Source organism: Theropithecus gelada, chromosome 2 (assembly GCF_003255815.1).
Source record: "Theropithecus gelada isolate Dixy chromosome 2, Tgel_1.0, whole genome shotgun sequence".
Taxonomy (NCBI): Eukaryota; Metazoa; Chordata; class Mammalia; order Primates; family Cercopithecidae; genus Theropithecus; species Theropithecus gelada.
Window position 1 is genome coordinate 136230556 of NC_037669.1, and position 27928 is coordinate 136258483.

At 40.0% G+C, this 27928-nt stretch overlaps 1 protein-coding gene across 3 annotated transcripts; it reads left to right on the top strand.

Moving 5' to 3' along the window:
• The first annotated feature begins 643 nt into the window (after positions 1-643).
• Positions 644-27700, top strand: SLC33A1 (solute carrier family 33 member 1). 3 transcript variants are annotated; one of them, XM_025376617.1, is made up of 7 exons: positions 644-2007; positions 12068-12258; positions 19957-20141; positions 20412-20529; positions 23685-23900; positions 25538-25733; positions 27410-27700. In XM_025376617.1, the coding sequence occupies exons 1-6, from the start codon at positions 1233-1235 to the stop codon at positions 25703-25705; spliced, it is 1653 nt and encodes a 550-aa protein (XP_025232402.1). In that variant the 5' UTR covers positions 644-1232; the 3' UTR covers positions 25706-25733; positions 27410-27700. The 3 variants fall into 3 exon arrangements, with proteins under 3 accessions (XP_025232402.1, XP_025232400.1, XP_025232403.1); XM_025376615.1 differs by lacking the exon at positions 27410-27700 and having other exon boundaries at positions 25538-26585; XM_025376618.1 differs by lacking the exons at positions 12068-12258; positions 20412-20529; positions 27410-27700 and having other exon boundaries at positions 25538-26585.
• The last annotated feature ends 228 nt before the right edge of the window (positions 27701-27928 follow it).

Below are 27928 nucleotides of genomic sequence, written 5' to 3' on the forward strand. Positions count from 1 at the left end.
CCCGATCTCAGGTGATCCGCCCGCCTCAGCCTCCCAAAGTCCTGGGATTACAGGCGCGAGCCACCGCGCCCAGCCACAAGACGTTTTATTGCAACATAAATATAGAGGATGTAACGAGTCATCCAATCACCAATGTAATTAGAGTTGGTTACCAAGTTTCACTACGCGTCTTCCACCAGGAGGGATAAATGGACTGCAGACAAACCTAGCACCCCTTGAGCAGCTTAATTCGTATCATAAATATGCAGGCACCGTAAGGACACGATTCTCCAGGTAGCCAGGCCTTTTTCTACCCTTTTAGGGGCACAAGGCGACCTTGCCTCCTGATTCAAAAACTTCGTAAACTTCAATCCTTCTGCCCTTTTCTGGTCAGCCACGAAAGCAGCAGCCTGGCACAATTTCCAGCCTAGAGTTCGGGCACTGCTTGTCATCAGCACAACGACGAAACCTACACACACAGAGACCTCAGACCCCGCGTGATTACATCACTCAACCACCAGCGCAGGCCTGGAGGAACCCACTGTCACGTGACCGCTCGTGCCCAATGACCGAGGCCCACGCTTTCCAGACTGCCATAGGCGCTGTCATAGAGCCCGAGCTTGGGCGGTGCCCCGCCCCGGCCGCACGGTGCGCCGGCGTTAATCCTCCCCGAAAGTTCCGGCCGCCAAGATTGCAGGTTCCCACCAAGCATTGTTTCCGAACTGGGCCACAAGAGCGTGTTCCTGATTGGCTTGCTCTGGAGGTTGGGAAGGGACGTGTTAGAGACTGGGACCACTTCCTGAAGCGCGAGGCAGGAAGTTATATGCGTTTTCTGGAGTCCTGTAGAGAAAGTGCTGTTTGCCGCATTGGTGTCGGCGAGAGCTGGAGGTGTTGGGTCGGGAGACCAGCCGTTCGGTCCCGCCGCAGGTAGGAGCTGGTTTCCATCGCGGCACCACGGCACACACCTCCAGCCCTGAGCCCGGAGCGACTGCCCGGGGGTCTCCTTCAGGCTTCTTGACGCCGTTCCAGGGGGCACCTAGCCAGGCATCCTCTGGGCTTCTAGCCAGAGGACTGGCTCCCGGCTTCAGCACTCTGGGCTGCCGTAACAAGTGCCCTTATCGCCCTGAGCCCTGCCACCATCCCGTGAACCACCGAAACCCTGGTCCAGCGCGACAGCCTTGGACCTGGGACTGGACCGATCCAAAACGCTCAGCCCCGGCCCCCCACAGACGGGGCTCTGCATCGTCTCTGATATGTCACCCACCATCTCCCACAAGGACAGCAGCCGGCAACGGCGGCCAGGGAATTTCAGTCACTCTTTGGATATGAAGAGCGGTCCCCTGCCTCCGGGCGGTTGGGATGACAGTCATTTGGACTCAGCGGGCCGAGAAGGGGACAGAGAAGCTCTTCTGGGGGATACCGGCACTGGCGACTTCTTAAAAGCCCCACGGAGCTTCCGGGCGGAACTAAGCAGCATTTTGCTGCTACTCTTTCTTTACGTGCTTCAGGGTATTCCCTTGGGCTTGGCGGGAAGCATCCCACTCATTTTGCAAAGCAAAAATGTTAGCTATACAGACCAAGCTTTCTTCAGTTTTGTCTTTTGGCCTTTCAGTCTCAAATTACTCTGGGCCCCGTTGGTGGATGCTGTCTACGTTAAGAACTTCGGTCGTCGCAAATCTTGGCTTGTCCCGACACAGTATATACTAGGACTCTTCATGATATATTTATCCACTCAGGTGGACCGTTTGCTTGGGAATACCGAAGGCAGGACACCCGACGTGATTGCTCTCACTGTGGCATTCTTTTTGTTTGAATTCTTGGCCGCCACTCAGGACATTGCTGTCGATGGTTGGGCGTTAACTATGTTATCCAGGGAAAATGTGGGTTATGCTTCTACTTGCAATTCGGTGGGCCAAACAGCGGGTTACTTTTTGGGCAATGTTTTGTTTTTGGCCCTTGAATCTGCCGACTTTTGTAACAAATATTTGCGATTTCAGCCTCAACCCAGAGGAATCGTTACTCTTGCAGGTAGTGTATTTAAACTATTACGGTGTTAGGTTTATTTATCCTTTTGAAAGAGTGTGTGATGTTGGAGGGAAGCTCATTAATTTACTGGAAATCATTGTATGGGCGATAACTCAAGGTAAGTTTTCTGTTTCGTCCAGATGAGCTTCTTTAAATTATTAAAGCCAAAATGAATGACATCAGAGCAATCAAATGATCAGTACTCTGCAGGTAGTTAACAGGGAGAGGCAACCCATCAAATAACAACGGAGTCCAGGGATTCGTGCCACTTGCTTAATACACAAATGCACATTTTTTAAAAGTGTGGCTCATATAGTTCACATTTTTCCTTTTGTCTTGTTGGTTTTAGGTTTCTAGCTCTATACTTTCTGATCCATTTCTACCCCTACCATTGTACCCAGAATCCAGCCTTCTAGTGAGTGGAACAGGGTTTATTCTTTCAAACATTATTGAGTCAGCTACGGGACGGGGTTCTAAGGCCTCTTATGAATAAGACAGAGTTCTGCACTCAAGAAATAGGGGAGATGAACGTTTTAGGAGACTTTGGAGTTGCCAGTAACTGCCTTTGGGAGTCAGGCTTCACATTGCAGATAACATTTGACTTTGTTCTTGAAAAAGATTCCACGAGGCCAGGAAATGGCACACCAGGATGCACAACACAAAGTGAAAGTGCACTGAGGCAGGAAAGTACAAAAAAGTACAGGACATTGCCTGAACTGGGTTTGGGAAATCATGCTGAGAAAGGCTGTGACTAAATTAGTAAGATTTTAATTACTATGGGAAAAGGGTTTAAAAGTTTGTCCTGTAAGTAATGGAGGGTAAGGTCTAAAAATTTCTCCGTTTCTCTGCATTAGTAAAACACATGTAAGTTTTTCTCTTTTTTCTTTTTTCTTCTTCTTTTTAATTGAGATGGTTGGGGGTGGGGGAGTGTCTCACTATGTTGGCCAGGCTGGTCTCAAACTCCTGGACTCAGGTGATCCTCCCCCTCCTTGGCTTCCCAAAGTACTGGGAATTACAGGTGTGAGCCACCCCACCTGGCCTAAGCTTATCTGAGGGTTTTTGTATTTTGGTTTTTTTTTAGCTTTTGTAGCAACTAGAAAACAAGTAAAATGACCAATATAAGGAATAACAATGTCAGGAATATAGTGGAATTCTTCATTTCTGTCAGTGATGATTAATTTAGGGGATTCTGTTTTGAAATTTAAGCAGCTAAACTTCTCAGCTTCTGTGCTACCTTGGAAATTCCCAGTAGAGTAAATGTCCAGGTATGTGGGTGATGGTAGGAGGTGTCACAACTATACTAATTTCCTGTGATCTCCTGCAATCTTATTCATTCTCACACACATCTAACCTTATGTACACCTCCTCAGACTGCTAGTGAGTGAGCCACTATTACTGGTGAAATGATGGTGATAGTACTTTTTCCTCAGTTGTTTGGTTGAGAGATATTATATATATAATATATAATTATATATATGCGCCCAGCCAAAATTAAAAAATTAATTAAAATAAAAATAAAGAAGTCAAGGCTGGGTTCAGTGGCTCACGCCTGTAATCCCAGCACTTTGGGAGGCTGAGGTGGATGGATCACCTGAGATGAGTTTGAGATCATCCTGGCCAACATGGCAAAACCCCTTCTCTACTAAAAATACAAAATTTAGCTGGAAGTGGTGGCACTCACTTGTAATCCCAGCTACTCAGGAGGCTGAGTGGGGAGAATCACTTGAACCCAGGAAGACCCCGGAAGCAGAGGTTGCAGTGAATCGAGATCGCACCATTGCACTCTAGTCTATGTGACAGAGCAAGGCTCCATCTCAAAAAAAAAAGAAGAAGTCAGCGTGGGCCGGGCGCGGTGGCTCAAGCCTGTAATCCCAGCACTTTGGGAGGCCGAGGCGGGTGGATCACGAGGTCAGGAGATCGAGACCATCCTGGCTAACATGGTGAAACCCCTTCTCTACTAAAAATACAAAAAACTAGCCGGGCGTGGTGGCGGGCGCCTGTAGTCCCAGCTACTCGGAGGCTGAGGCAGGAGAATGGCGTGAACCTGAGAGGCGGAGCTTGCAGTGAGCCGAGATCGCGCCACTGCACTCCAGCCTGGGTGACACAGCGCGAGACTCTGTCTCAAAAAAAAAAAAAAAAAAGAAGTCAGCGTAAATTAAAATCCAGTGGCATAATTTTGATCCATTAGGGAACAGTTGTGGCTAAGGGAGTATAAATATTATAATTATTGAACTCATAACAGCATTCTCTGGGATAATGTTTTACCAATCACGCTTACATTAAGAGAAAGTTCCAATTTAGCTAATTAGCAATTTAGTTTCCATGGCCTCTTAAACTTTGATTTCACTGAGGCTTTCTCGTCTTAAGTAACATCATCTCCTTAATCCTCTAGGGTAATATAAACATCAGTCCCAGGACAAAATGAAAAGCAGACACCAAAAGCAACAAACTGGCTGGGCATAGTGGCTCATGCCTGTAATCCCAGCACTTCGGAGGCCAAGGCGGGTGGATCACAAGGTCAGGAGACCAAGATCATCCTGGCCAACATGGTGAAACCCTGTCTCTACTAAAAATACAATAATTAGCCCGGTGTGGTGGCATGCACCTGTAGTCCCAGCTATTCAGGTGGCTGAGGCAAGAGAATCACTTCAACAGGGGAGGCGGAGGTTGCAGTAAGCTGAGATCGCACCACTGCACTCCAGCCTGGGTGATACAGCCTGTAAGACTCCATCTCAAGAAAAAAGCAACGAACTGGTAATAGACAGGATGCATTCACAAAGTATTTCTAGGCGGTGAATTATTATTATTATTATTCTGAGATGGAGTCTCGCTCTGTTGCCCAGGCTAGAGTGCAGTGGTGTGATCTCAGCTCACTTCAACTTCCCCCTCCAGGGTTCAAGCTGTTCTGCTGCCTCAGCCTCCCTAGTAGCTGGGATTACAAGCATGTGCAACCTGGCTAATTTTTGTATTTTTGGTAGAGATGGGGTTTCACCACGTTGGTCAGGCTGGTCTTGAACTCCTGACCTCAAGTGATCTGCCAACCTCGGCTTCCCAAAGTGCTAGGATTACAGGTGTGAGCCACTGTGCCCGGCCTTGACTTGTTACTTTGAATTTTTTTTTTTTTTTCCCTGTGGAATTTGAACTTTGTTCTGCAGTAGATTCTAAAACTAGCTTACTTTTTAATTCAGCTGTTTATATCTGTGGTAGACTGCTGTTTCTGGTTCAAACATTTTAGTTGAAAGTTAGAATTCCTATAGTTTCATTCTCCTTTTTATGACTGAACATACCACATTTATAACATTGTTCTTTCTGGAACTTAGGATAACTAAGAAAAACCAGTGGTTTTGAAAAAGTTATATAGCACACGAAGAATTATATGAAGGAAATATAACTGCTTAGGTGATTACAGAGGAGCTAAGCACTGAGGCAATGTTTAGAAAATCCAAGTATTGAAAGGAAGCATAATTGTTTATTGTTTTTGTTTTTTTAATTCTAAAATATGTTCTGGCCAGGTGCAGTGGCTCACACCTGTAATCCTAGCACTTTGGGAGGCTGAGGCGGGCAGATTGCTTGAGCTCAGAAGTTCAAGACCACTCTGGGCAACATGGCAAAACCCAGTCTCTACTAAAAATACAGAAAATTAGCCGGGTGTGGTGGCGCATACCTGAAATCCCAGCTACTCAGGAAGCTGAGGCATTAGAATCACTTGAGCTGGGGAGGTGGAGGCTGCAGTGAGCTGAGATTGCGCCACTGCACTCCAGCCTGGGTGACAGAGTGAGACTCCATCTCCAAAAATATAAATAAATAAAAAATAAATAAAATACTGTCTGTAGCAGTTTTGATTGTTACAGATTGTTACAGATAAGTGGAGATGGAATATATTGGGTAGATAGATAATGTAAATGAGTCATCTGAGTTGGAGGGACAGAGATAATTTGAGAAATCCATGCCCCTCTAAAGGTGAGGAGTATCAACTCTAGTAAGTTGTAGTTTTGTGACAATAGGATCCCAAGATTGCTAGATCTTTTTTTTTTTTTTTTTTTTTTTTTTTTGAGCCGTAGTCTCACTCTCGCCCAGGCTGGAGTGCAGTGGCACGATCTCGGCTCACTGCAAGCTCCGCCTCCAGGATTCACACCATTCTCCTGCCTCAGCCGCCCGAGTAGCTGGGACTACAGGTGCCCGCCACCACACCCGGCTAATTTTGTGTATTTTTAGTACAGACGGAGTTTTACCGTGTTAGCCAGGATGGTCTCAATCTCCTGACCTCGTGATCCGCCCGCCTCGGCCTCCCAAAGTGCTGGGATTACAGGCATGAGCCACCCCACCCGGCACGATTGCTAAATCTTAGGAGTATTCAAGAGAAACTAGAAATTCCTTTTTTATTTCCTGATTTTAAAAACACTTCTTAGGCTCATATAAAAACATGTCTTTAGCTAGGCACAGTGGCACGCATCTGTAGAGTGGCATGCATCTGTAGTTCCAGCCACTTGACAGACTGAGATAGAAAGATCATTTGAGGCCAGGAGTTCGAGGCTGCAGTGCATTACAGTAGTGTCTAAATAACCACTGCACTGCAGCCTGGGCAACCTAGCAAGACCCATCTTTTAAAAAAAATCTATCTAATCTATCTATCTATCTGCCATCTATCTAATCTAATTTATGTCTTCAGGCCACATCTAGCCTGTAAACTCGTAGTTGAGGCCCTCTCCCTCTAGCATAAGTAGTAACAATTAGAAGTGATTGGAATAGGGAGCAGCATATTTGGGTTTAGGAACAGGGAACAAGATGGTCTAATGCCAGAGAAGAGAGCTAAAGATACTAGAGTTTATAAATCAGTTTGTTTATAAATAGGCACACACATACAGGAATAAATAAGAGAAAGTATTGCTTTGAAAAAGTTGATACTGTGAGTATGAATCTAACCAAACTAATGACAATAAAAACAGTGTTTGTAAGACATTGATGCTTTAGAGAGAGGAACCATTAATTCCTACCTAATGACAGATTTCTTTGTCCTGCTTTCATAACACATAATTTATGACTCAAAATGCCTGTTAGAATTTGGAAAAGACTAATTGACCCTTTTCTAGATAGACCAGGTATTCTTATATAGGCTATAATACATTATTTAGCATTCATGTCTAGGCTTAAAATGTTACCCTACATTCTCAGAAAGACAAGCTGTATTCCTTTTTTATTTTTTTGAGAGTGTCTTGCTCTGTCACCCAGGCTGGCGTGTAGTGGTGCAATCTCGGCTCACTGCAACCTCTGCCTCCTGGGTTCAAGCAGTTCTCATGCCTCAGCCTCCCAAGTAGCTGGGATTATAGGCATGTGCCACCATGCCTAGTTACTTTTTGTAGTTTTAGTAGAGACAGGGTTTCGCCATGTTGGCCAGGCTGGTCTTGAACTCCTGACCTCAAGTGATCCACCTGCCTTGGACTCCCAAAGTGCTGCGATTACAGGCGTGAGCCACCGTGCCCAGCCTATTTATTCTCATTAATGTCATCTCCCTATAATTTATTGAGTAAAATGAATTCTTTAGGAAGACACACCAAGTTTGTTTATCCTGTGCATTTAAATTTTCTTTGGCATATCACCATATGAGGAGATGGAGGTGAGAAGGGGGAATACAAGTAGCCAGTTTAAAGAAGTGTGGGAACCAGGTGCGGTGGCTCACGCGTGTAATCCCAGCACTTTGGGAGGCTGAGGCGGGTGGATCACCTGAGGTCAGGAGTTCAAGACCAGCCTGACCAGTATGGAGAAACCCCGTCTCTACTAAAAATACAAAAATTAGCTGGGTTAGTGATGCATGCCTGTAATCCCAGCTGCTTGGGAGGCTGAGGCGGGAGAATCACTTGAACCCGCGAGGCGGAGGTTGCGATGAGCCTAGATTGTGCCATTGCACTGCAGCCTGGGCAAAAAGAGTGAAACTCCATCTCAAAAAAAAAAAAAAAAAGAAGTGTGGAGAAAGTATCTATGTTCCAGACCTCATGGTTGGAGCTAAAATATGAACCTTTTTTCTCAGCGGTGTCCAGTTGATAGAAAAGAGAGCTTACTTGCTGTGGGCGTATCTGAGTATCTGGATGATATAGTGGAAAACATTTCTTGCTTTAGAACTAGACCGGAGTTTGAATGCCATTTCTGGCACTTTCTGGCTTGTGATTCTGTTCCCTTGTATATAAAGTAGGAGTAATAATGCCTATTTTGGAAAGTGATTTTGGGATTTAAATGAGATGTCCTCTGTTTTTCTCAGATCTTATAATAGACACTCAGGTGCTAGCTATTGTACCTTTATTGGTTACTAATGAATTGTTACATGCTCTTAATTTCTGCATTCATGAAAGCACTGGACAAGATCGTGGAGCCACTTCAGAATATTTAGTCTGTTTTTTAGGTCTTTGCTCAAAAATCATGTTTATGAAACTTGAACATCAGCTTTGATATCTTGATCATACATATATATACCATGTATGCTTAAGTTTATAAAATACACAAATCAAAACCAAAATGTTAATGATTAAATATTTCAATATTTTTGGTAATAATGGTAAAATACATAAATCAAAACTAACCAAAATGTTAATAATGAAATATTTCCATATTTTTGGTAATAATGTTTCTTTATGGTTGTTGGCATAATAGTCTATGGATGTCTCTAGCATCAAAGCAATGTTAATAAGTCTAAGAAGACTACTGGCTATCAGTTATTAGCATTGGTCTGATTTGTGGTAATTGTATTCATAAAACTTCTTAATATATTTCCTGGCCTCTCTGAGCTATTGGCTTTTTCATTCTTCTGCATGTGTGAGATATGGAAATCCTTTGAATTAGGGCTTTGTGACTGAACCATTGTCACTACTTCCTTCTTTTTATGTATTTTCTCTTCAAAGCACAAAGAAATTAGAAATATCTTTGTAGCCAGGCGCGGTGGCTCAAGCCTGTAATCCCAGCACTTTGGGAGGCCGAGACGGGCGGATCACGAGGTCAGGACATCGAGACCATCCTGGTTAACACGGTGAAACCCCGTCTCTACTAAAAAATACAAAAAAACCTAGCCGGCCGAGGTGGCGGGCGCCTGTAGTCCCAGCTACTCAGGAGGCTGAGGCAGGAGAATGGCGTAAACCTGGCAGGCGGAGCTTGCAGTGAGCTGAGATCCGGCCATTGCACTCCAGCCTGGGTGACAGAGCGAGACTCCGCCTCAAAAAAAAAAAAAAAAAAAAGAAATATCTTTGTCTGGGTACAGTGGCTCACACCTGTAATCTCAACACTTTGGGAGGCTGAGGCAAGAGGATCACTTGAACCTAGGAAGTCAAGGCTGCGGTGAGCCAAGTTTGCACCACTGCACTATAGCTTGGGTGAGACCCTGTCTCAAAAAAAATAAAAAAAGAAATAATCTTATCTGCAAACATTGCTGAAACTTGTTTAGTTTCTTCTTCTTTTTTCTCTTGGTATCAAGGAATTTAAATTTTAGATGGACTGTGTTTATTAAAATTGGTAGACTATGCTAAACAAATTTTCAATTCTTTTGCCTCGAAAAATGGAACTCTTTAAGTCTTATGTAATTGGAAAACTTTTACTTTTCACTTAACATTAATTTGAATTTCTGGTGACAGTGAAAATTTTTTTTTCAGGGCTTGTTAAACAACTGTTTTAAATGATGAACAAAACCCTACTCAATGAGAATAGTATTGTATGTGAAACTGTAAACAAGTCATTATTAATCTTATTTTGCAGATGGAAGTAAGAATGCAAAAATAGTGGACATGCCAAGTTAATGCTGTTAATAATATGTAAAATTCTTTGCTTAAACATTTATTACTTAAACTAAAAAATAAAAAAGTGGACATTAGCCTCACTTACAAGGATAATGTTATTAATACATTGTTGTTCATTCCTTTTGAATCAGATTCCAAAATGCTAGAAATTATGTTAAGATGTTATTTTATTCTGGGCATGATGGCTCACACCTGTGATCCCAGCTTTTTGGGAGGCCAAGGCAGACAGAATCATTTGAGGTCAGGAGTTCGAGACCAGCCTGACTAACATGGTGAAACCCCCGTCTCTGCTGAAAATACAAAAATTAGCTGGGTATGATGGCACACACGCCTGTAATCTCAGCTACTCCAGAGGCTGAGGCAAGAGAATCGCTTGAACCCGAGAGGTGGAGGTTCCAGTGAGCTGAGATTGCGCCACTGCACTGCAGCCTGGCAAGAGTGAAACTCCATCTCCGGAAAAAAAAAAAAATATATATATATATATATATATATATATATATCTTTATTAGGCAGTATAAAATATGGAAAGAACGTAAGACTCAACTTCAGAAGGTTGAGATTCAAGCTCTGCCTCCGCCTCTGCCTGTTAGTGATTTTACCTTTGGTAAAGATTTAAGTGTTCTGAGTTTCTTTTCCTCATCTGTATATAGTAATAACACATGCTTAGCCTATTCTGTTTGCTGTGAGAATCAAATGAGATAACATATAAGAAAGGAATATTTAAATACCAAGGTGAAATTTATATAAACAAATAATGCTATATTTCTCCCTCATAAATGAGGTTCAAACTGTAGTGATCACCTTCAGTGAGCACAGCAGCAAGAGCAAGATTCAATCTAAAGAAATACCCTGACTGAAGAATATTCTAATTGTTTTTGAGAAGAGGTGACTAGGGTCCTTGATCAGTTGTGCCACATACACCATAAAATCAAAAGTAAAAACATCTAAAATGGAGTACAAGTCTAGAATGTTTAAGCTCTAATGCAAGGATTTTCTAGCCAAATCTTATTTTACAGATGAAGAGACTAAGACAGGGTTATCTAATAAGTTTTCTAGTGGCAAACTAAAATGCAATTCTCAGGGTGGTTAATGAGATACAAGTTTTGAAATTAGTTGTACTTATAAGGTGTGAAATCACCATTTTACCACTGACTTAGAATGTAACTTGGACAGCTTGACCTCCCTAAACCTTTGTTTGTTCACCTGTAAATTTGGGCTGGTGATAACCTAATCTGTTGGGTTGTTGAAGTAAAGGAGTTGATACATGTAAAATGCGTAGCATATTTTTGTCATAAATGATATCTCCATTATTACTATTATTTTTAGCTGTTTAGCGGAATCTTCCAGATCTTTATTCACTCCCTCCACTAAATTTGTTCAAGGTGATAGCTAATGGCTCAACTATCTTTCACTGAAACAATTCAAACAGTACTCTTCATGTGTCCTCATTCTGCACCTACGAGTGTGAGCAAATGCCTTTTGTATCATAGTATTGAGATGTGAAGGTTATTCTTAAACAGATTGAAAGCCTTAGAAAGTTTAAAAATACAAGGTAGAAAATCTGATGTAAATAATCGCATGTTGTCAAATTTAATGAACAACTGAAAAGGCTTGGGTGTATAAGAAATATAACTGGTGTACCTTAGGGGATATGAAAATCATTTCCCACCCCTAGCATTTTCCTTGAATAAAGTGACATGATAGACTTTTGTTCATTCAACTCAGTTGTACACTAAATGTAATGCCCTCCACTCCCGCCACCCCCTGCCTTTTTTGTTGTTGTTGTCACTGTCTATTTTGGGTCTCTACGTTTAAGAGTCAGGACTCTTTTGTTCATTTGCTGTGTCTGGTACAATGCCTTGAATATAATAAAGAGGTACCTAAATGTTGACTTTTTTTTTTTTTTTTTTAAGACAAGGTCTCACTCTGTTGCCCATGCTGGAGTGCAGTGGTACAATCACAGCTCACTGCAGCCTCCACTTCACGGGCTCAAGTAGTCCTCAGCCTCCCAGGTATGGGGGACTACAGATGTGCACCACCAAGCCTGGCTAATTTCTTATTGTTTGTAGAGATAGGGTCCCACTATATTGCCCAGGCTGGTTTTGAATTCCTGAGTTCAAGTAATCCTCCCACCTTGGCCTCCCAAAGTGCTAGGATTATAGGCATGAGCCCCTGTACTTGGCTAATTTTTTAAATAACATTTTAGTTGAAAGTTACTGTATATAGAATTATTTAGTATCAATGAAATTATGTAAATTAAATTAATTATAGATTTAAAACATTTTCAGATTTCCTTTTTTTCTGGGGAACTGTATTTTTAATAACAACAACATTGGTTGCCCTTCTGAAAAAAGAAAACAAAGAAGTATCAGTAGTAAAAGAAGAAACACAAGGAATCACAGATACTTACAAGCTGCTTTTTGCAATTATAAAAATGCCAGCAGTTCTGACATTTTGCCTTCTGATTCTAACTGCAAAGGTAAGAGATTTATAAATCAAATTTATCATTTTCTTATAAGTATCAATATCATGGAATACTTTCAGTGTCTTTTTCATATCACAGGTCCCTTTCCACTACCATTAGAATTTAACAATGAAAATATTTTCTGTTTATTAAATGTATTTGAAAAGATACAGTGATATCAACTTTAATTTTAAAGTAAGCTAAATATCTTGGAGTATTGTAAAGAATTATGTCAATTTGAAGAACTGTTAGTAAATGTGGACCTTAATGATATTAATGCTTGGAATGGAGATTAATATCTTCAATAATCAATAGCTCTGCCTTCTTATAATCAGTATACATTTAATGTTGGAGTAATACAATTATTTACTTAAAGTGTGATGTAAAAAGATATAGGGCCAGGCGTCGTGGCTCACGCCTGTAATCCCAGCACTTTGGGAGGCCGAGGCAGGCGGATTACGTGAGGTCAGGAGTTCAAGACCAGCCTGGCTAACATGGTGAAACCTTGTCTCTACTAAAAATACAAAAATCAGCCAGGCATGGTGGCACGTGTCTGTAGTCCTAGCTACTTGGGAGACTGAGGCAGGAGAATCACTTGAACCCAGGAGGTGGAGGTTGCAGTGAGCCGATATTACACCATGGCACTCTTAACTGGAGCGACAGAGTGAGTCTCTGTCTCAAAAATAGATAGATAGATAGATAGATAGATAGATAGATAGATAGATAGATAGATACAGAAGTATATGAGTATTAGAAGTCAATTAAAAAAAAGTCCATTGAATTATTTAAGTACTGAAAGGAAAATTATACCATAAGAGAAATAGGGATTACTGGTGACTTTTATTCTATATTAAGGTGTCTCAGTTTTATAGTTCTAAAAATATTTTTAACACGTTAGGCTAGATTAAGGTAAGTATATTTTGCTACAGTGAACTATTGCTAGTGTTGGAGTTAATATTTCTAAAATCTGCAATCTTATAGGATTTTCATTTTATATACTTAAATCTATGTACATAAACACTTTACACCTATCTTTTGACAGCTTTGAAGGAACCATTTTAGCCTCATTATATTCATTTTAAATAGTGAGTGTTTTTTCCTCTTAATGATAGAAGGCCAGATGTGCTGGCTCATGCCTGTGATCCCAGCACTTTGGGAAGCCAAGGCAGGAGGATCTCTTGAGCTCAGGAGTTCAAGACCAGCCTGAATATGGCGAAACAAAAAATAAAAAAATTATCTGGGTACGGTGGCACATGCCTGGAGTGCTAGCTACTTGTGAAGCTGAAGTAGGAAGATAGCTTGAGTCTGGGAGGTGGAGTTTGCAGTGAGCCATAGTTGTGCCACTGCACTCCAGCCTGGGCAACAGAGCCAGGGGTCTGTTTCTCTGTTGAGACAGGGGTCTCAAGGAAAAAAAAAAAAAAAAGAATAGGAAGTTCAGAAAATGTGAAAAGTTCAAGGAGCGTAACTATATATATATATATATATATACACACACATATATATATATTTGAGATAAAGTCTTACTCTGTCTCCCAGGCTGGGTGCAGTGGCACAATCTTGGCTCGCTACAACCTCTGCTACCTGGGTTCCAGTGATTCTCCTGCCTCAGTCTCCTGGGCAGCTGGGACCACAGGTGTGTGCCACCATGCCCACTAGTTGTTTTGTATTTGTTTATTTTGAGATGGAATTTTACTCTTGTTGCCCAGGCTGGAGTACAATGGCTCTATCTTGGCTTACTGCAACCTCTGCCTCCCAGGTTCAAGCGATTCTCCTGCCTCAGCCTCCCAAGTAGCTGGGATTACAGGCACAGGCTGAGCTAATTTTGTATTTTTAGTAGAGATGGGGTTTCTCCATGTTGGTCATGTTGGTCTCGAACTCCTGACCACAGGTGATCCACCCTTGGCCTCCCAGAGTGCTGGGATTACAGGCATGAGCCACCACGCCTGGCAATTTTTTTGTATTTTTAATGGAGACGGAGTTTCACCCTGTTGACCAGGCTGGTCTTGAACTCCTGACTTCAGATGATCTGCCCACCTGGCCAAACAATATTATCTAATTATATCACTTAATAATTTTATCATTTAAAATACAGTATTTGCTGGATGTGGTGGCTCACGCCTTTAATCCCAGCACTTTGGGAGGCCAAAATGGGCTGATCACTTGAGGCCAGGAGTTCAAGACCAGCCTGGCCAAGTTGGTGAAACCCTGTCTCTACTAAAATTACAAAAATTAGCTGCGTGTGGTGGCAGGCGCCTGTAAGCCCAGCTACTCAGGAGGATGAGGCAGGAAAATCACTGGAACCCGGGAGGTGGAGGTTGCCTTGAGCTGAGATCACGCATTGCACTCCAGTCTGTGTGACAGAGCGAGACTCCATCCCAAAAACAAATTAATTAATTAAAAAACAAAACAGTACTGACCTTCTTGGTATATTTCCTTTGAACCTCCCTTTTTTCCCTGTATATGTGTGTGTGCATGTATGTGTGTATACATATACTTCATATATTTATTTGCTCATATGCTTTTATTTTATTTTATTTTATTTTTCTTTTATTTTATATTTTATTATTTTTTTTTTATTTTGAGACTGAGTCTCACTCTGTTGCCTAGGCTGGAGTACAGTGGCATGATCTCCCCTCAATGCAACCTCTGCCTCCCTTGTTCAAACAATTCTCCTGCCTCAGCCTCCCTAGTAGCTGGGATTACAGGCACACGCCATCATACCCAGCTAATTTTTATATTCTCGGAAGAGATGGGGTTTCACTATGTTGGCCAGGCTGGTCTCAAACTCCTGACCTCAAGTGATCTGCCTGCCTCAGAGTCCCAAAGTGCTGGGACTACAGGCATGAGCCACCATGCCCGGCCTATTTACTCATTTACTTTAAAAGTGGAATTGAATCATGCTGCATATAATTTTTTATCTTCTCTTTGTCTTATACATTTCTGTAGCATTACATATTTGAAAACATACTTTTTAGTAGCTACATGATATAGTGTGTAAATTTACCATAATCTACTCATCTACTCATTTTTCTGTTGTATATTTTGCTTATGTTTTTAAATTATGAAAATGCACTAGCAAATATTTTTGTGCTTAAGTCTGTGATTTTCTGGACATTTCCTTCCAGTAAACTTTTTTTTTTTTTTTTTTTGAGACAGAGTCTCGCTCTGTTGCCCAAGCTGGAGTGCAGTGGTGTGATCTCCGCTCACTGCAACCTCCTCCTCCTGGGTTCAAGCGATTCTCCTGCCTCAGCCCCTGGAGTAGCTGGGATTACAGGTGCGCACCACCATGCCTGCTAATTTTTGTATTTTTAGTAGAAACAGGGTTTTACCATTTTGATCAGGCTGGTCTCGAACTCCTGAGCTCAGGCAATCTGCCTGCCTCGGCCTCCCAAAGTACTGGGATTATAGACGTGAGCCACCGAGCCTGGCCCACCCAACTAATTTTTAAATTTTCTGTAGAGATGGCGGTCTCATTTTGCTACACAGGCTGGCCAATAGATTAATATATTTTTTTAAATATATATATGTTTTTGAGATAGAGTTTCACGCTTGTTGCCTAGGCTGGCGTGCAATGGTGCGATCTCAGCTCACCACGACCTCTGCCTCCCAGGTTCAAGAGCTCCTCCTGCCTCAGCCTCCCAAGTAGCTGGGATTACAGGCATGCGCCACCATGCCCAGCTAATTTCATATTTTTAGTAGGGATGGGGCTTCTCCATGTCTGTAAGGCTAGTCTTGAACTCTCGACCTCATGTGATCCACCTGCCTCAGCCTTTCAAAGTCCTGGGATTACAGATGTGAGCCACTGTGCCTGGCTGACCAATAGATTATTAAGTGGGCAATTAGTGGGTCAATGAATGTGATATGATTGCTGAATTGCTTTTCAAAAGGTTATGCTAGTTTATACTGTCTGTAGCAATATATAAGGAGGTATTTCAATTACAAAGTCTATAATACTGTTTTCTCCTTTTAAAATTCTCCCCAGTAACATCTCTCCTAATTTTTAATACTACAGATTAATTTTCTTTCCTTTTGAATTATATGTTAATGGACTATACAATATGTATTTTTATGTTGGATGCATATGTTCTTTTGCTCAATGTTCTATTTGTGCAATTTATCCATATTTTTATTTATAGCAGTAGTTTGTTGATCTCATTACTGTATAGTATTCATTTGTGTGAATATGCCACAATTTATCCATTCTATCAACAGGTTTTTAGAGCTATTATGAGTAGTGTTTCTACAAACATTCACATATGTGACTTTTGGTGAAGATAGGTGCACATTCCTGATTGGTAAATATATAGGAATAGAATTGCTGGTTCATGTAAAATGCATAGTATTATGTACTGCCAAATAGTTTTCCAAAGTTGTTGTTCCAATTTTCCCTACCATCAGCAGTGTAAGAGAGTTCTGATTGTTTCACATCCTTGAACACACATATATTATCTTTTTTTTTTTTTTGAAACGGAGTCTCGCTCTGTCCCCCAGGCTGGAGTGCAGTGGTGCAATCTCGGCTCACTGCAAGCTCCGCCTCCTGGGTTCACACCATTCTTCTGCCTCAGCCTCCGAGTAGCTGGGACTATAGGTGCCTACCACCACGCCCGGCTAATTTTGTGTATTTTTAGTAGAGACAGGGTTTCACCATGTTAGCCAGGATGGTCTTGATCTCCTGACCGCATGATCTGCCTGCCTTGGCCTCCCAAAGTGCTGGGATTACAGGTGTGAACCACCGCGCCCGGCCTATATTATCTTTTTAATTTTAGCCTTTCTGGTGGTTGTGTAATGCCATCTTGTTATTGCCATATTTTGAATTTCCCTAATGACAAAAGAAATGGAGCATCTTTTGATGTGATTATTGACCATTTGAATATCCAAAGTTGCCCTTTTCTTTAAATGTGTAAAGTTTTTGTTTCTGTTTAGATTTCATTTTTTGAGATGAGGGCTCTGTCACCTAGGCTGGAGTGCAGTGGCACCATCACAGCTCATTGCAGGCCTGACTCCTGGGCTCAAGTGATCCTCCCACCTCAGTCGCCCAAGTACAGGCATGTGCCACCACCATGCCCAGTGAATTAAAAAAAATGTTTTTGTAGAGAAGAGTTCTTACTATGATGCCCAGACTGGTCTTGAGTTTCTGGGCTGAAGCAGTCCTCCCGCCTCATCCTCCCAAAGTGCTGTGCTTACAGGCATGAGCCACTGTGCCAAACCAAACTTTTTAAAATATATTTTGGATTTGAGTCTTTTATTAGATATATGTATTACAAATATCTTCTACTATATAACTTTTAAGACTTTTAACTTTTAACATTTTAAAAGTAAACATTAAAGTCAGTTTGTATATCTTATTTTTACAAAGACAATGAATAAAATGTAAGTGAAATTATTTTCTGTACTTAAGTGAAATATATGTCACCTTTAATTTTTTTATGGTGAAATTTGGCTCTATTCCAAGAAGTTACAGTGTATACTATTTATAATTTATTTATTTTTATTTTTTTTTAAAGACCAAGTCTCACTCTGTCACCAGGCTGGAGTGCCGTGGTGTGATCTCAGCTCACTGCAGCCTCCACCTCCCAGGTTCAAGCGACTCTCCTGCCTCAGCCTCCTGAGTGGCTGAGACTACAGGCGTGTACCACCACACCCAGCTAGTTTTTGTATTTTTAGTAGAGATAGAGTTTCACCATGTTGGCCAGGATAGTCTCAAATCTCCTGACCTCATATCTGCCCACCTTGGCCTCCCAAAGTGCTGGAATTACAAGCATGAGCCCCCGTGCCTGGCCTTATTATTATTATTATTATTTAAATATTTGTGTGATATTGAAGTGGCCTCGTGGTCTAGGGTAGTACCTGAGGTTTGTTGTCTCACAGCCGCAGAGATCAAGGACGTGGGCACACAAAGAGTGAGGTTAACAGCAGAAGTTTAGTAGGCGAGAGAAAGAGAATAGCTCTGTGGTACAGAGAGGTATCCTGGAAAAATGTGTTGCCAGATCTGTGGTGAAATGCAAGAGGTTTTATAGATGAGCTAGTGGGGAGGCGGTGTCTGATTTAAACAGGGCCTGAAAAACTGGTAAGGTCCAGGTGCACCATTTACACAGGGCACGAATTTCTGGCAGCCCCCACCCTAATTTTTTATTATGCAGGTGAGTTATCTGCCTGAGCTGCACCATGTTGCCGATTTCTTTTTTACTGTACACATGCTAACAAAAAAAAAAAGATGGAGCTTTCATGGTGGACATGCCTCCCAGGTAGCCCTTTTCTGTTGGTGCAGCTGCTGGCATTCCCCCATGCAAGCTTCCAGCTTGCTTATCTATGTTTGCGACTCAAGTTTTTCAGACTGCTCTTTGTTAGAAAAGAGATGATTTGGGGAGCTACTTTTTGTTAGAAGGGAAGCTTTGCCGAGGATTCTTTTGCCCTCACTATCTGCCTAAATAATTTCTTTCTGCTTACTGTATCGATATAATTTCATACTTTTTGAAAATGTGTTGGTAGAACTCCTTTATATCCTTTATCCAGATTATCTAATTATTAACATTTAGCTCCACTTTCCTTATTCTGTAGATTTTCTCTTTCTATATATATCCATTACATATGTCTTCTGAAATACTTTAATTTGTACACATTGTGCCCTTTTATCCATAAGTACCTTAAGTATGTATTTCCTAAGAACAAGTTTTCTGCTTACAAAACCACAACTCAATATCGGGAAATTTTAAATTGATATAATATTATTATCTAATTATAGTCCATATCCAAATTTTACATAATAGCAGTCTTCATAACTTTACTTTTTTCTGGTTGGGGATGTAATCTAGGATCACACATTGGATTCAGTTGGTATGACCTTTCATTGTCCTTAATATCCTTGACATTTTTGAAGAATGCAGGCCAATTATTCTGTAGAATGGGCTTCTAGTTACATTTCTCCCATGTTTCTTCTTGTTTGGGTTGAGGTTATACAGGTATATAAGGCAGGAAGATCAAAGAAGTAATGTTTTGATGTCTGCAGGGAATTATATTGAAAGCCATATCATGTCTCTTTATCCCTTTAATTGCTTTTCTAACCTATTGTAAAAGTACTATTTTTTCTTTTGTAATTAAAAACTGACTCATGGGGAGATACTTTGAGGCTATCTAAATAATCTTAATTTAATTCTTATTCTTTTTTTATGCTGTTTTTAAGGATTAATCTAACTATACTTTATCACTCTCATTTTATTCAATCTCTCAGATATGTTTTCTCAGAATCACTTTTGAAACATTAAGATGAACTTTGGAAATTTTATTATGGTCAGTCAGAAATCATTAAAAATGTATATATATATTTGGCATCATTTTAACCAGATTTATTTGGGTCAATTAAAGGCTTAAGTTCTTTTAAACCTAAAACTTACAAATCAGTAAATTTGGATTTTTGACCTTGTTTACTATAACAGATTGGACTTTTTGAAGTGGAAATTTAATTGTATTTATAGCCATCTACAACCCCTACCAGTACTGAATTTTCAGTTGTTTTCACTTGATATTATTAGAAAACCAAAAGGCAAAATGTACCTTGTATAACTTGATTGTTGTACCAGGTATAATAATATGATGCTAACTTGTAACTGTCATGAGTCAGTAATAAAATTGAGGTTTTTGAAGAACTTACATATGAATGGAGGAAAATATTTCATAAGTCATGAATTAAAATGCTTTTTTGTTTTTATATTTCAGATTGGTTTTTCAGCAGCAGATGCTGTAACAGGACTGAAATTGGTAGAAGAGGGAGTACCCAAAGAACATTTAGCCTTATTGGCAGTTCCAATGGTTCCTTTGCAGATAATACTGCCTCTGATTATCAGCAAATACACTGCAGGTCCCCAGCCATTAAACACATTTTACAAAGCCATGCCCTACAGGTAAAAATGAAATAAAACCTTACTAAATAAGAAAGGGTAAAATGAGGCACATTCATCAATATCACTAATATCTGAGTGTAGAATTATATATATGGAAAAAGGTTTGAAAAGTATCTTTTTCAATATTATTTATATGCGCTTTTATCTTTTTAACCTCCTAACAGGTTTAGATTCAGCTTCTTTCATATGGTAGGCAAACGGATTTCTGTTTTTGTTGTTGTTGTTATTTAAGCTAAAATGGAAGTCAACTCAATGTTTCTTTCTCTATAGATTATTGCTTGGGTTAGAATATGCCCTACTGGTTTGGTGGACTCCTAAAGTAGAACATCAAGGGGGATTCCCTATATATTACTATATCATAGTCCTGCTGAGTTATGCTTTACATCAGGTAAGCTTGTGGTTTTCTCAGGAAATAAACTGTTCTGTGTAAAATAAAGAAGACAGCTTTATACAGTTGCCTTAACATAATGATAATAAATTTTAAGATTTAAGCATGAATCTGACACTGAAGAAATTATTGATGGTGGGCTTTAAACCTTATGACTTTTCACTTAATGAGTTCGGTTCATAGAAAGAGACTTTCTTTTTTGTTTTCTTTCCAAGATGAAGTCTTGCTCTGTCACCCAGGCTGGAGTGCAGTGGTGCAATCTTGGCTCACTGCAACCTCCACATCCCAGGTTCAAGCGATTCTCCTGACTCAGCCTCCTGAGGAGCTAGGATTACAGGCACGTGCAACCACGCCTGGCTAATTTTTGTATTTTTAGTAGAGATAGGGTTCCACTATATTGGCCAGGCTGGTCTTGACTCCTGACCTTGTGATCCACCTGCCTCAGCCTCCCAAAGTGCTGGGAATACAGGCATGAGCCACTGCACCCGGCTGAAAGATTAAAAAAAAATGTATTCAACAAGTATTTGTTACATTTTAGAATTGATTCCAAAGCCAGCAAATTCTACTCTTGTTAAGTATTTCTCAGTTTATCCCTAGCTTTCAGTTCATTCTTTCTTGAATTCCTAAAATCTTTTCTTTCTGAAAGTATTGAGAAATAGTAGAGGGCCCTAGTTTCTGGCTTAGCTTCTGCCTCTTTTTTTTTTTTTGAGACAGAGTCTGGCTTGCTTGCCCACTGCCCACGCCCTGCTAATTATCTGTATTTTTAGTAGAGACAGGGTTTCACCATATTGGCCAGGCTGGTATTGAATTACTGACCTCAAGTGATCCGCCCACCTTGGCCTCCCAAAGTGCTGGGATTACAGGCGTGAGCCACTATGCCTGGCCCTGGCTTAGCTTCTATATTGAAAGTTATGACTTATTCTTTATGATTTTGAAAGCTGTGTCAAGCTGCTTTTTCTTTCTTTCTTAAATATGTTTGTAATCCCTAAAAGAAGGAATCCCCACTTTGCTCTAGCCTAAGCTGCTGTTGCAGAATGAGACTTTTTTTTTTATTTTGAGACAGAGTTTCATTCTTGTTGCCCAGGCTGGGGTGCAATGGTATGATCTTGGCTCACTGCAACCTCTGCCTCCAGGATTCAAGCAGTTCTTCTGCCTTAGCCTTCCAAGTAGCTGGAATTACAGGCATGTGCCACCATGCCTGGCTCATTTTGTATTTTTTTAGTAGAGACAGGGTTTCTCCATATTGGTTAGGCTGGTCTAGAACTACCGACCTCAGGTGATCCACCCGCCTCAACCTTCCAAAGTGCTGGGATTACAGGCGTGAGCCACTGTGCACAGCCCAGAATGGGATTTTTTTGTTCTGGATGCAAGTGACTCAAGTAAATGGCAAAGGCCCAGAAATAACCTTTGGGACTTAACTGCAGTTATTGCTAATGCATATTTCTGAGTCACTTTGGATTTTTCTAGCTTACATCCTTTGAAAGTTATATTTGCTAATGTATTACTTAGTTTTTAACTGAAACCTAAAAATATGACTACCAGGTAATCTTAGTAGTTTTGTGCATACAGTAAATCATTTAGGAGAAATCCATAGTGGGTCATGTCTGACTAAATTCTATGCCTATAAAATTATTGAGGCCAGACTGCCAAATATAATTTTTTTTCTGTTTTGCACATGCTTAGTTAATGCTAGGCATGTAATAGAAGGTTGAAGAAGTGCTTTAACTAGTCAATGCTTTAGTATTTCTGTCAGTAGGTTATAGCCCAAAAACTATTTATTTAGCTTTGTATTTCATTTGAGAATTTGCTGAACCATAGTCACTGAAACTGAGATAACCAGATGCTTTATGGGGGAAAAAAGGTACAAGGCCAAGTAAATTCGAGAAATGGTGTATGACATAAGCCCTCTGTAAGTAGCGCCTTAATGAGTCCTTCAACACATTTTTTTTTTTTGAGACAGAGTCTCACTCTGTTGCCCAGGCTGGAGTGCAGTGGTACGATCTCGGCTCACTGTAATACCTCCACCTCCCGGGTTCAAGTGATTCTCCTGCCTCAGTCTCCCAAGTAGCTGGGATTACAGGTGAGCGCCACTGCACCCAGCTAATTTTGTATTTTTAGTAGAGACGGGGTTTCACCACATTGGCCAGGCTGGTCTTGAACTCCTGACCTCAGATTATCCACCCACCTCGGCCTCCCAAAGTGCTGGGATTATAGGCGTGAGCCACTGCACCCAGCTTCTTCAACAATTACTAAGTGAACACCTATTCCCTGCCAGAAACCATTCTGAGTACTGAAATGTAAATGAATAAATCATGCCAAAATCCCTGCCCTCAAGGAGTTTATGTTGTAAAGATTTCAAAAGGCATACAATGAAATGAACCAATTTTGTGTAAGTTAATGTCTTTCAGTTTTATTTGACTTTGGAACTCCTTTTTCTGTGAACACCTCCAAAAACAATATTCAAAGGAATACCATTATGGAAACACAGTTTGTTTCCATCTTTCTAAATTAAAGGTTATTTCTTGCCTTTTAAGTACTTTTTGCCTCTTAAGGATGTTTTTCTCCAGTTTGTCACATAAATTTTGAAATACTTTTCTTGTGTATATGTAGGAGAAAATATATATATTCCTATTTCTTTAAATATTTGAGTATTTATATGTGTAATAAATGCATACATATAAATACGTATATATACACATGTAATATGTGATATATATTTAGGTACAGTACAAATAGGAGGTTTTGCATTTTGCTGTGTGCATTATGCATCCTTTAATGCTACCTCATCTAACATTTTCTCTGTGGAGTCTTTCTTGACTACTTGTGCTATAATTAATCTCATTTATATTTATGCCCCAGTAACACAATGTGTGCACTTCTATTTACAATACTTCCTATATTTATAAATATTTATTCCCTATTTTCCAGCCTAGAATAAATTCTTCAGTGTCACAGAGGGACCAAGGTCACATCTTTATATTGCTGTGATCTTAAAGCCTGGCCTATAGTAGGTGCTTGATGAGTATTTGTTGAATTGAGTTCAATAAATATCATGAAAATTAATTTTCAGGTTTATGATTTTGATGTTCTTAATTTAGACTGTAGCTTTATAAGCTTTATAATCATACTAAAGATGTTTTACGTTTTTCCTGTAGGTTACAGTGTACAGCATGTATGTTTCTATAATGGCTTTCAATGCAAAGGTTAGTGATCCACTTATTGGAGGAACATACATGACCCTTTTAAATACCGTGTCCAATCTGGGAGGAAACTGGCCTTCTACAGTAGCTCTTTGGCTTGTAGATCCCCTCACAGTAAAAGAGTGTGTAGGAGCATCAAACCAGAATTGTCGAACACCTGATGCTGTTGAGGTAAGTATGTTTTAATTTTAGATAACATTAAGCTAATACTAAGATATTAATATCTTTGTTTTGCTTCTAGAAGTACTATATCTTTTTTAAAAATCATATCTGTCCATAGGTTCTGGTATAGAAATCTACATATACTTTTTCTTTCACATCAAGGCTGAGGGTTATAATAATTCAAATCAGTAAGACTAGTCCTCTTAAAGGCGTTTCTCAGTAAAGGAGAGGTGATCTCTTTTTCCCCCACCTTGAGGATCACTATCCTACACAGCAGGCATTATATAAATGCATAATTAAGGCTGGGCGCAGTGGCTCACGCCTGTAATCTCAGCACTTTGGGAGGCTGAGGCCGGCAGATCACGAGGTAAGGAGATCGAGACCATCTTGGCTAACACGGTGAAACCCTGTCTCTACTAAAAATACAAAAAATTAGCCGGGCGTGGTGGTGGGCGCCTGTAGTCCCAGCTACTTGGGAGGCTGAGGCAGGAGAATGGCGTGAACCCAGGAAGCGGAGGTTGCAGTGAACCGAGATCACGCGACTGCACTCCAGCCTGGGTGACACAGCAAGACTCTGTCTCAAAAATAAATAAATAAATAAATGCATAATAATTAATAGCTTAAGTTTTGTAGTGATAGAGAAAGGGAATGTCCATTGGCTATCCATGTAACAGTTATAACTAAACCTGAATAGTGAGTAGTTTGTTGATAAATTCTTTCAAAATGACATTAGTCTACTTCTAGATTTGATGGACTGGAAATTTCTTCATATTTCTGAATGCGAAAGCTACATCATGAAAATAGATATTCGGGCCAGGTGCAGTGGCTCACACCTGTATTCTTAGCACTTTGGTAGGCTGAGGTGGGTGGATTGCTTGAGCTCAGGAGTTCAACACCAACTTGGACAACACGGTGAAACCCCGTCTCTACTAAAATACAAAAAATTAGCCAGGCGTGGCAGTGTGTGCCTGTAGTCCCAGCTACTCAGGAGGCTGAGGCAGGAGAATTGCAAAACTGGGAGGCGGAGGTTGCAGTGAGCTGAGATCGCACCACTGTACACCAGCCTGGGCGACAGAACGAGACTCCGTCTCTAAAAAAAAAAAAAAAAAAAAAAAAGAAAATAGATATTTAGCTGGTTGTGGTGGCTCACACCTGTAATTCCAGCATTTTGAGAGGCTGAAGCAGGCAGATTACTTGAGCCCAGGAGTTCAAGACCACCCTGGGCAACATGGTGAAACACCATCTCTACAAAAAATATAGAAATTAACGGGACATGGTGGTGCATGCCTATGGTCTTAGCTACTCAGAAGGCTGAGGTGGGAGGATTGCTTGAACCCAGGAGCCAGAGATTGCAGTGAGCCATTATCACACCACTGCATTCCAGCTAGGGCAACAAGTGAGACTCTGCCTGAAAAAAGAAAATGAGTATTGTTTACAGCAAGAACTGAAAATAATTTTTAATCCTGTTAGTAGCATTAGAGAAATTAAGATACAGTAACATATTTTGTCATTGGAATTCAGTGAAATACTGAAATGTTTTAGGAAAAATATATTTTGATTAATTATTTATAAAGTAGAAGCATGTTAATTGCTAAATACTTCCATTTTGAAATTGTAGATTATTTATTATAGTTTTATTTTTACAGCTTTGCAAAAAACTGGGTGGCTCATGTGTTACAGCCCTGGATGGTTATTATGTGGAGTCCATTATTTGTGTTTTCATTGGATTTGGTTGGTGGTTCTTTCTTGGTCCAAAATTTAAAAAGTTACAGGATGAAGGATCAACTTCATGGAAATGCAAAAGGAACAATTAATATATACACTACTGGACATTCTAGAAAGGTAATTGTAGTTTAGTTTTAATTCAGAGAGCAATGATAATCAGTGCACAGGAATATAAAATATTATTTTAAACAGCAAAATTAATAATATAAAATGCCAAATGGTTGAAAAAATAGAAACCTCTCTGTATATTTGATCATATTTTTCTTTGCCTTGTCGATGTATTTAAAGTTTGCTTAAGGTCAGGAAATTCTAAAACAACTTTTCTGGCCTCGTTATTTGATTTATATCTTTTAAATTTACTGACCAAAGCATGTTTTAAGCTGCAATGCAGTAGTCATGGATGGGAACCATGTAGTTAAGTATAGTTATTAGTACCTATCACTGCTGGGTCTGTATTTAAAATTGTGGTACAATATATAAAATGGAGAAGAACTTGATATTCAGGTACTAACCACAACTAGTCTGACATTGTTGGCAGTTAAAATCTTATTTTGAATTGTAAATTAGTTAAATTTTATGTGGAATTTGCTGAGAAGAGAATATAGACTACTGAAATGTCATTTTAGTTATTTTTCTTATGACCATATTGTACAAATGAATCTGTGTTAAAAAGACTATTTTAAATGTATTTCCTGCTTTTGTAAGCATTAAAGATTTATAAGAAAATTATTCAAACTATTTTTTATAAAATGAAAGTTATGATTTTTAAACTTATTGATTACTCTTGTCCCTACCGCCTCTTTTTGGAAGATATTTTGATTCCTTATAAACTTTTACCCTAAGCTTACATATGTTTTCTGTCACAAGTGCTTCATGGCACACAGACAGCCAATGGAGGGGATCAAATTCAGTGTTGTATGTATGTTTATAGCAACATTTTGAAAATAAAAATTAAATGTTATTCTTCAAGTAATTTTTTTTAATTGCTGAGGGAAAAAAAAACACAGTAAAGCTTTCTGATTAAGTAAAATTTAAATGGACAGTACCATAATTTAAAAAACTAATACTTTAAAGAGAGACACAAAGATATTTTGTGCCTTTGACAAATTAATAGTGGAAAAATGTTTCTTTTTTTTTTTTTTTTTTTTTTGAGACGGAGTCTCGCTCTGTCACCCAGGCTGGAGTGCAGTGGCCGGATCTCAGCTCACTGCAAGCTCCGCCTCCCAGGTTTACACCATTCTCCTGCCTCAGCCTCCCAAGTAGCTGGGACTGCAGGCGCCCACCACCTCACCCGGCTAGTTTTTTGTATTTTTTAGTAGAGACGGGGTTTCACGGGGTTAGCCAGGATGGTCTCGATCTCCTGACCTTGTGATCCGCCCGTCTCGGCCTCCCAAAGTGCTGGGATTACAGGCTTGAGCCACCGCACCCGGCCGGAAAAATGTTTCTTAATTAAGCACTTTACTAGTGAAAAAGATCTCACAATTTATGCCAAATCAGGTACTGTATTTTCATTTATTAACACATAACCTTTTGTTTGAATACTGTAATTTTCAGTGGACAGTTGCTCTTCCAAGAAAATTAAGCTTTTGAGTACTTTAGTAATTCCCAGCATATTATATACACCGAGTGATAAGGTTCTTTGCATGTTTTGTGTTATGTATTACTCTGACTCTTTAGAGATTATATAAATCCTTCAAAAGTTAGAGGAAACAAGATAGTACATTATGAGTCTTAATTTTATCATTGTGGAACAATGTGTACTAACTCCTGATTATGTTAATTTTATAACATAGGTTGAATTTTAGAGTGGGGTTTTTATAAGTAATGGAGGATAAAATGGGTGGGAGAAAATGGCACACAGCACCTGAAGAAAGATGGGGCAGTGACCTCTAAAACTCATGCATTGCCATTGGAAAGCCTGCGTTGGGCATCGATGTCAGATCCTGAAGAATCACCTGGAAAAAATCCCATCCTAGAGGCAAGGAGACACCACCAAACCATACACTGCAGTACTTTGTCACATGGTTGTCCATTATCATGTATTAATAAAGAAAAAACCCACTTAACTCTTACATATGAAATGTGTTTTGATTTTTAATTTTTGGATTAAGAAACTCAGATTACCGTAATAACCTTTTATTTCTTCCCATTTATATTATTACAAATTATACATACTTTCAAACATAGTTTTTTGTTGTTGTTGTTTGTTTGTTTTTTCTTTTTTAATTTAAACAGTCTCGCTCTGTTGTCCAAGCTGGAGTGCAGTGGTGCAATCCTGGCTCACTGCAACCTCCGCTTCCTGGGTTCAGGCA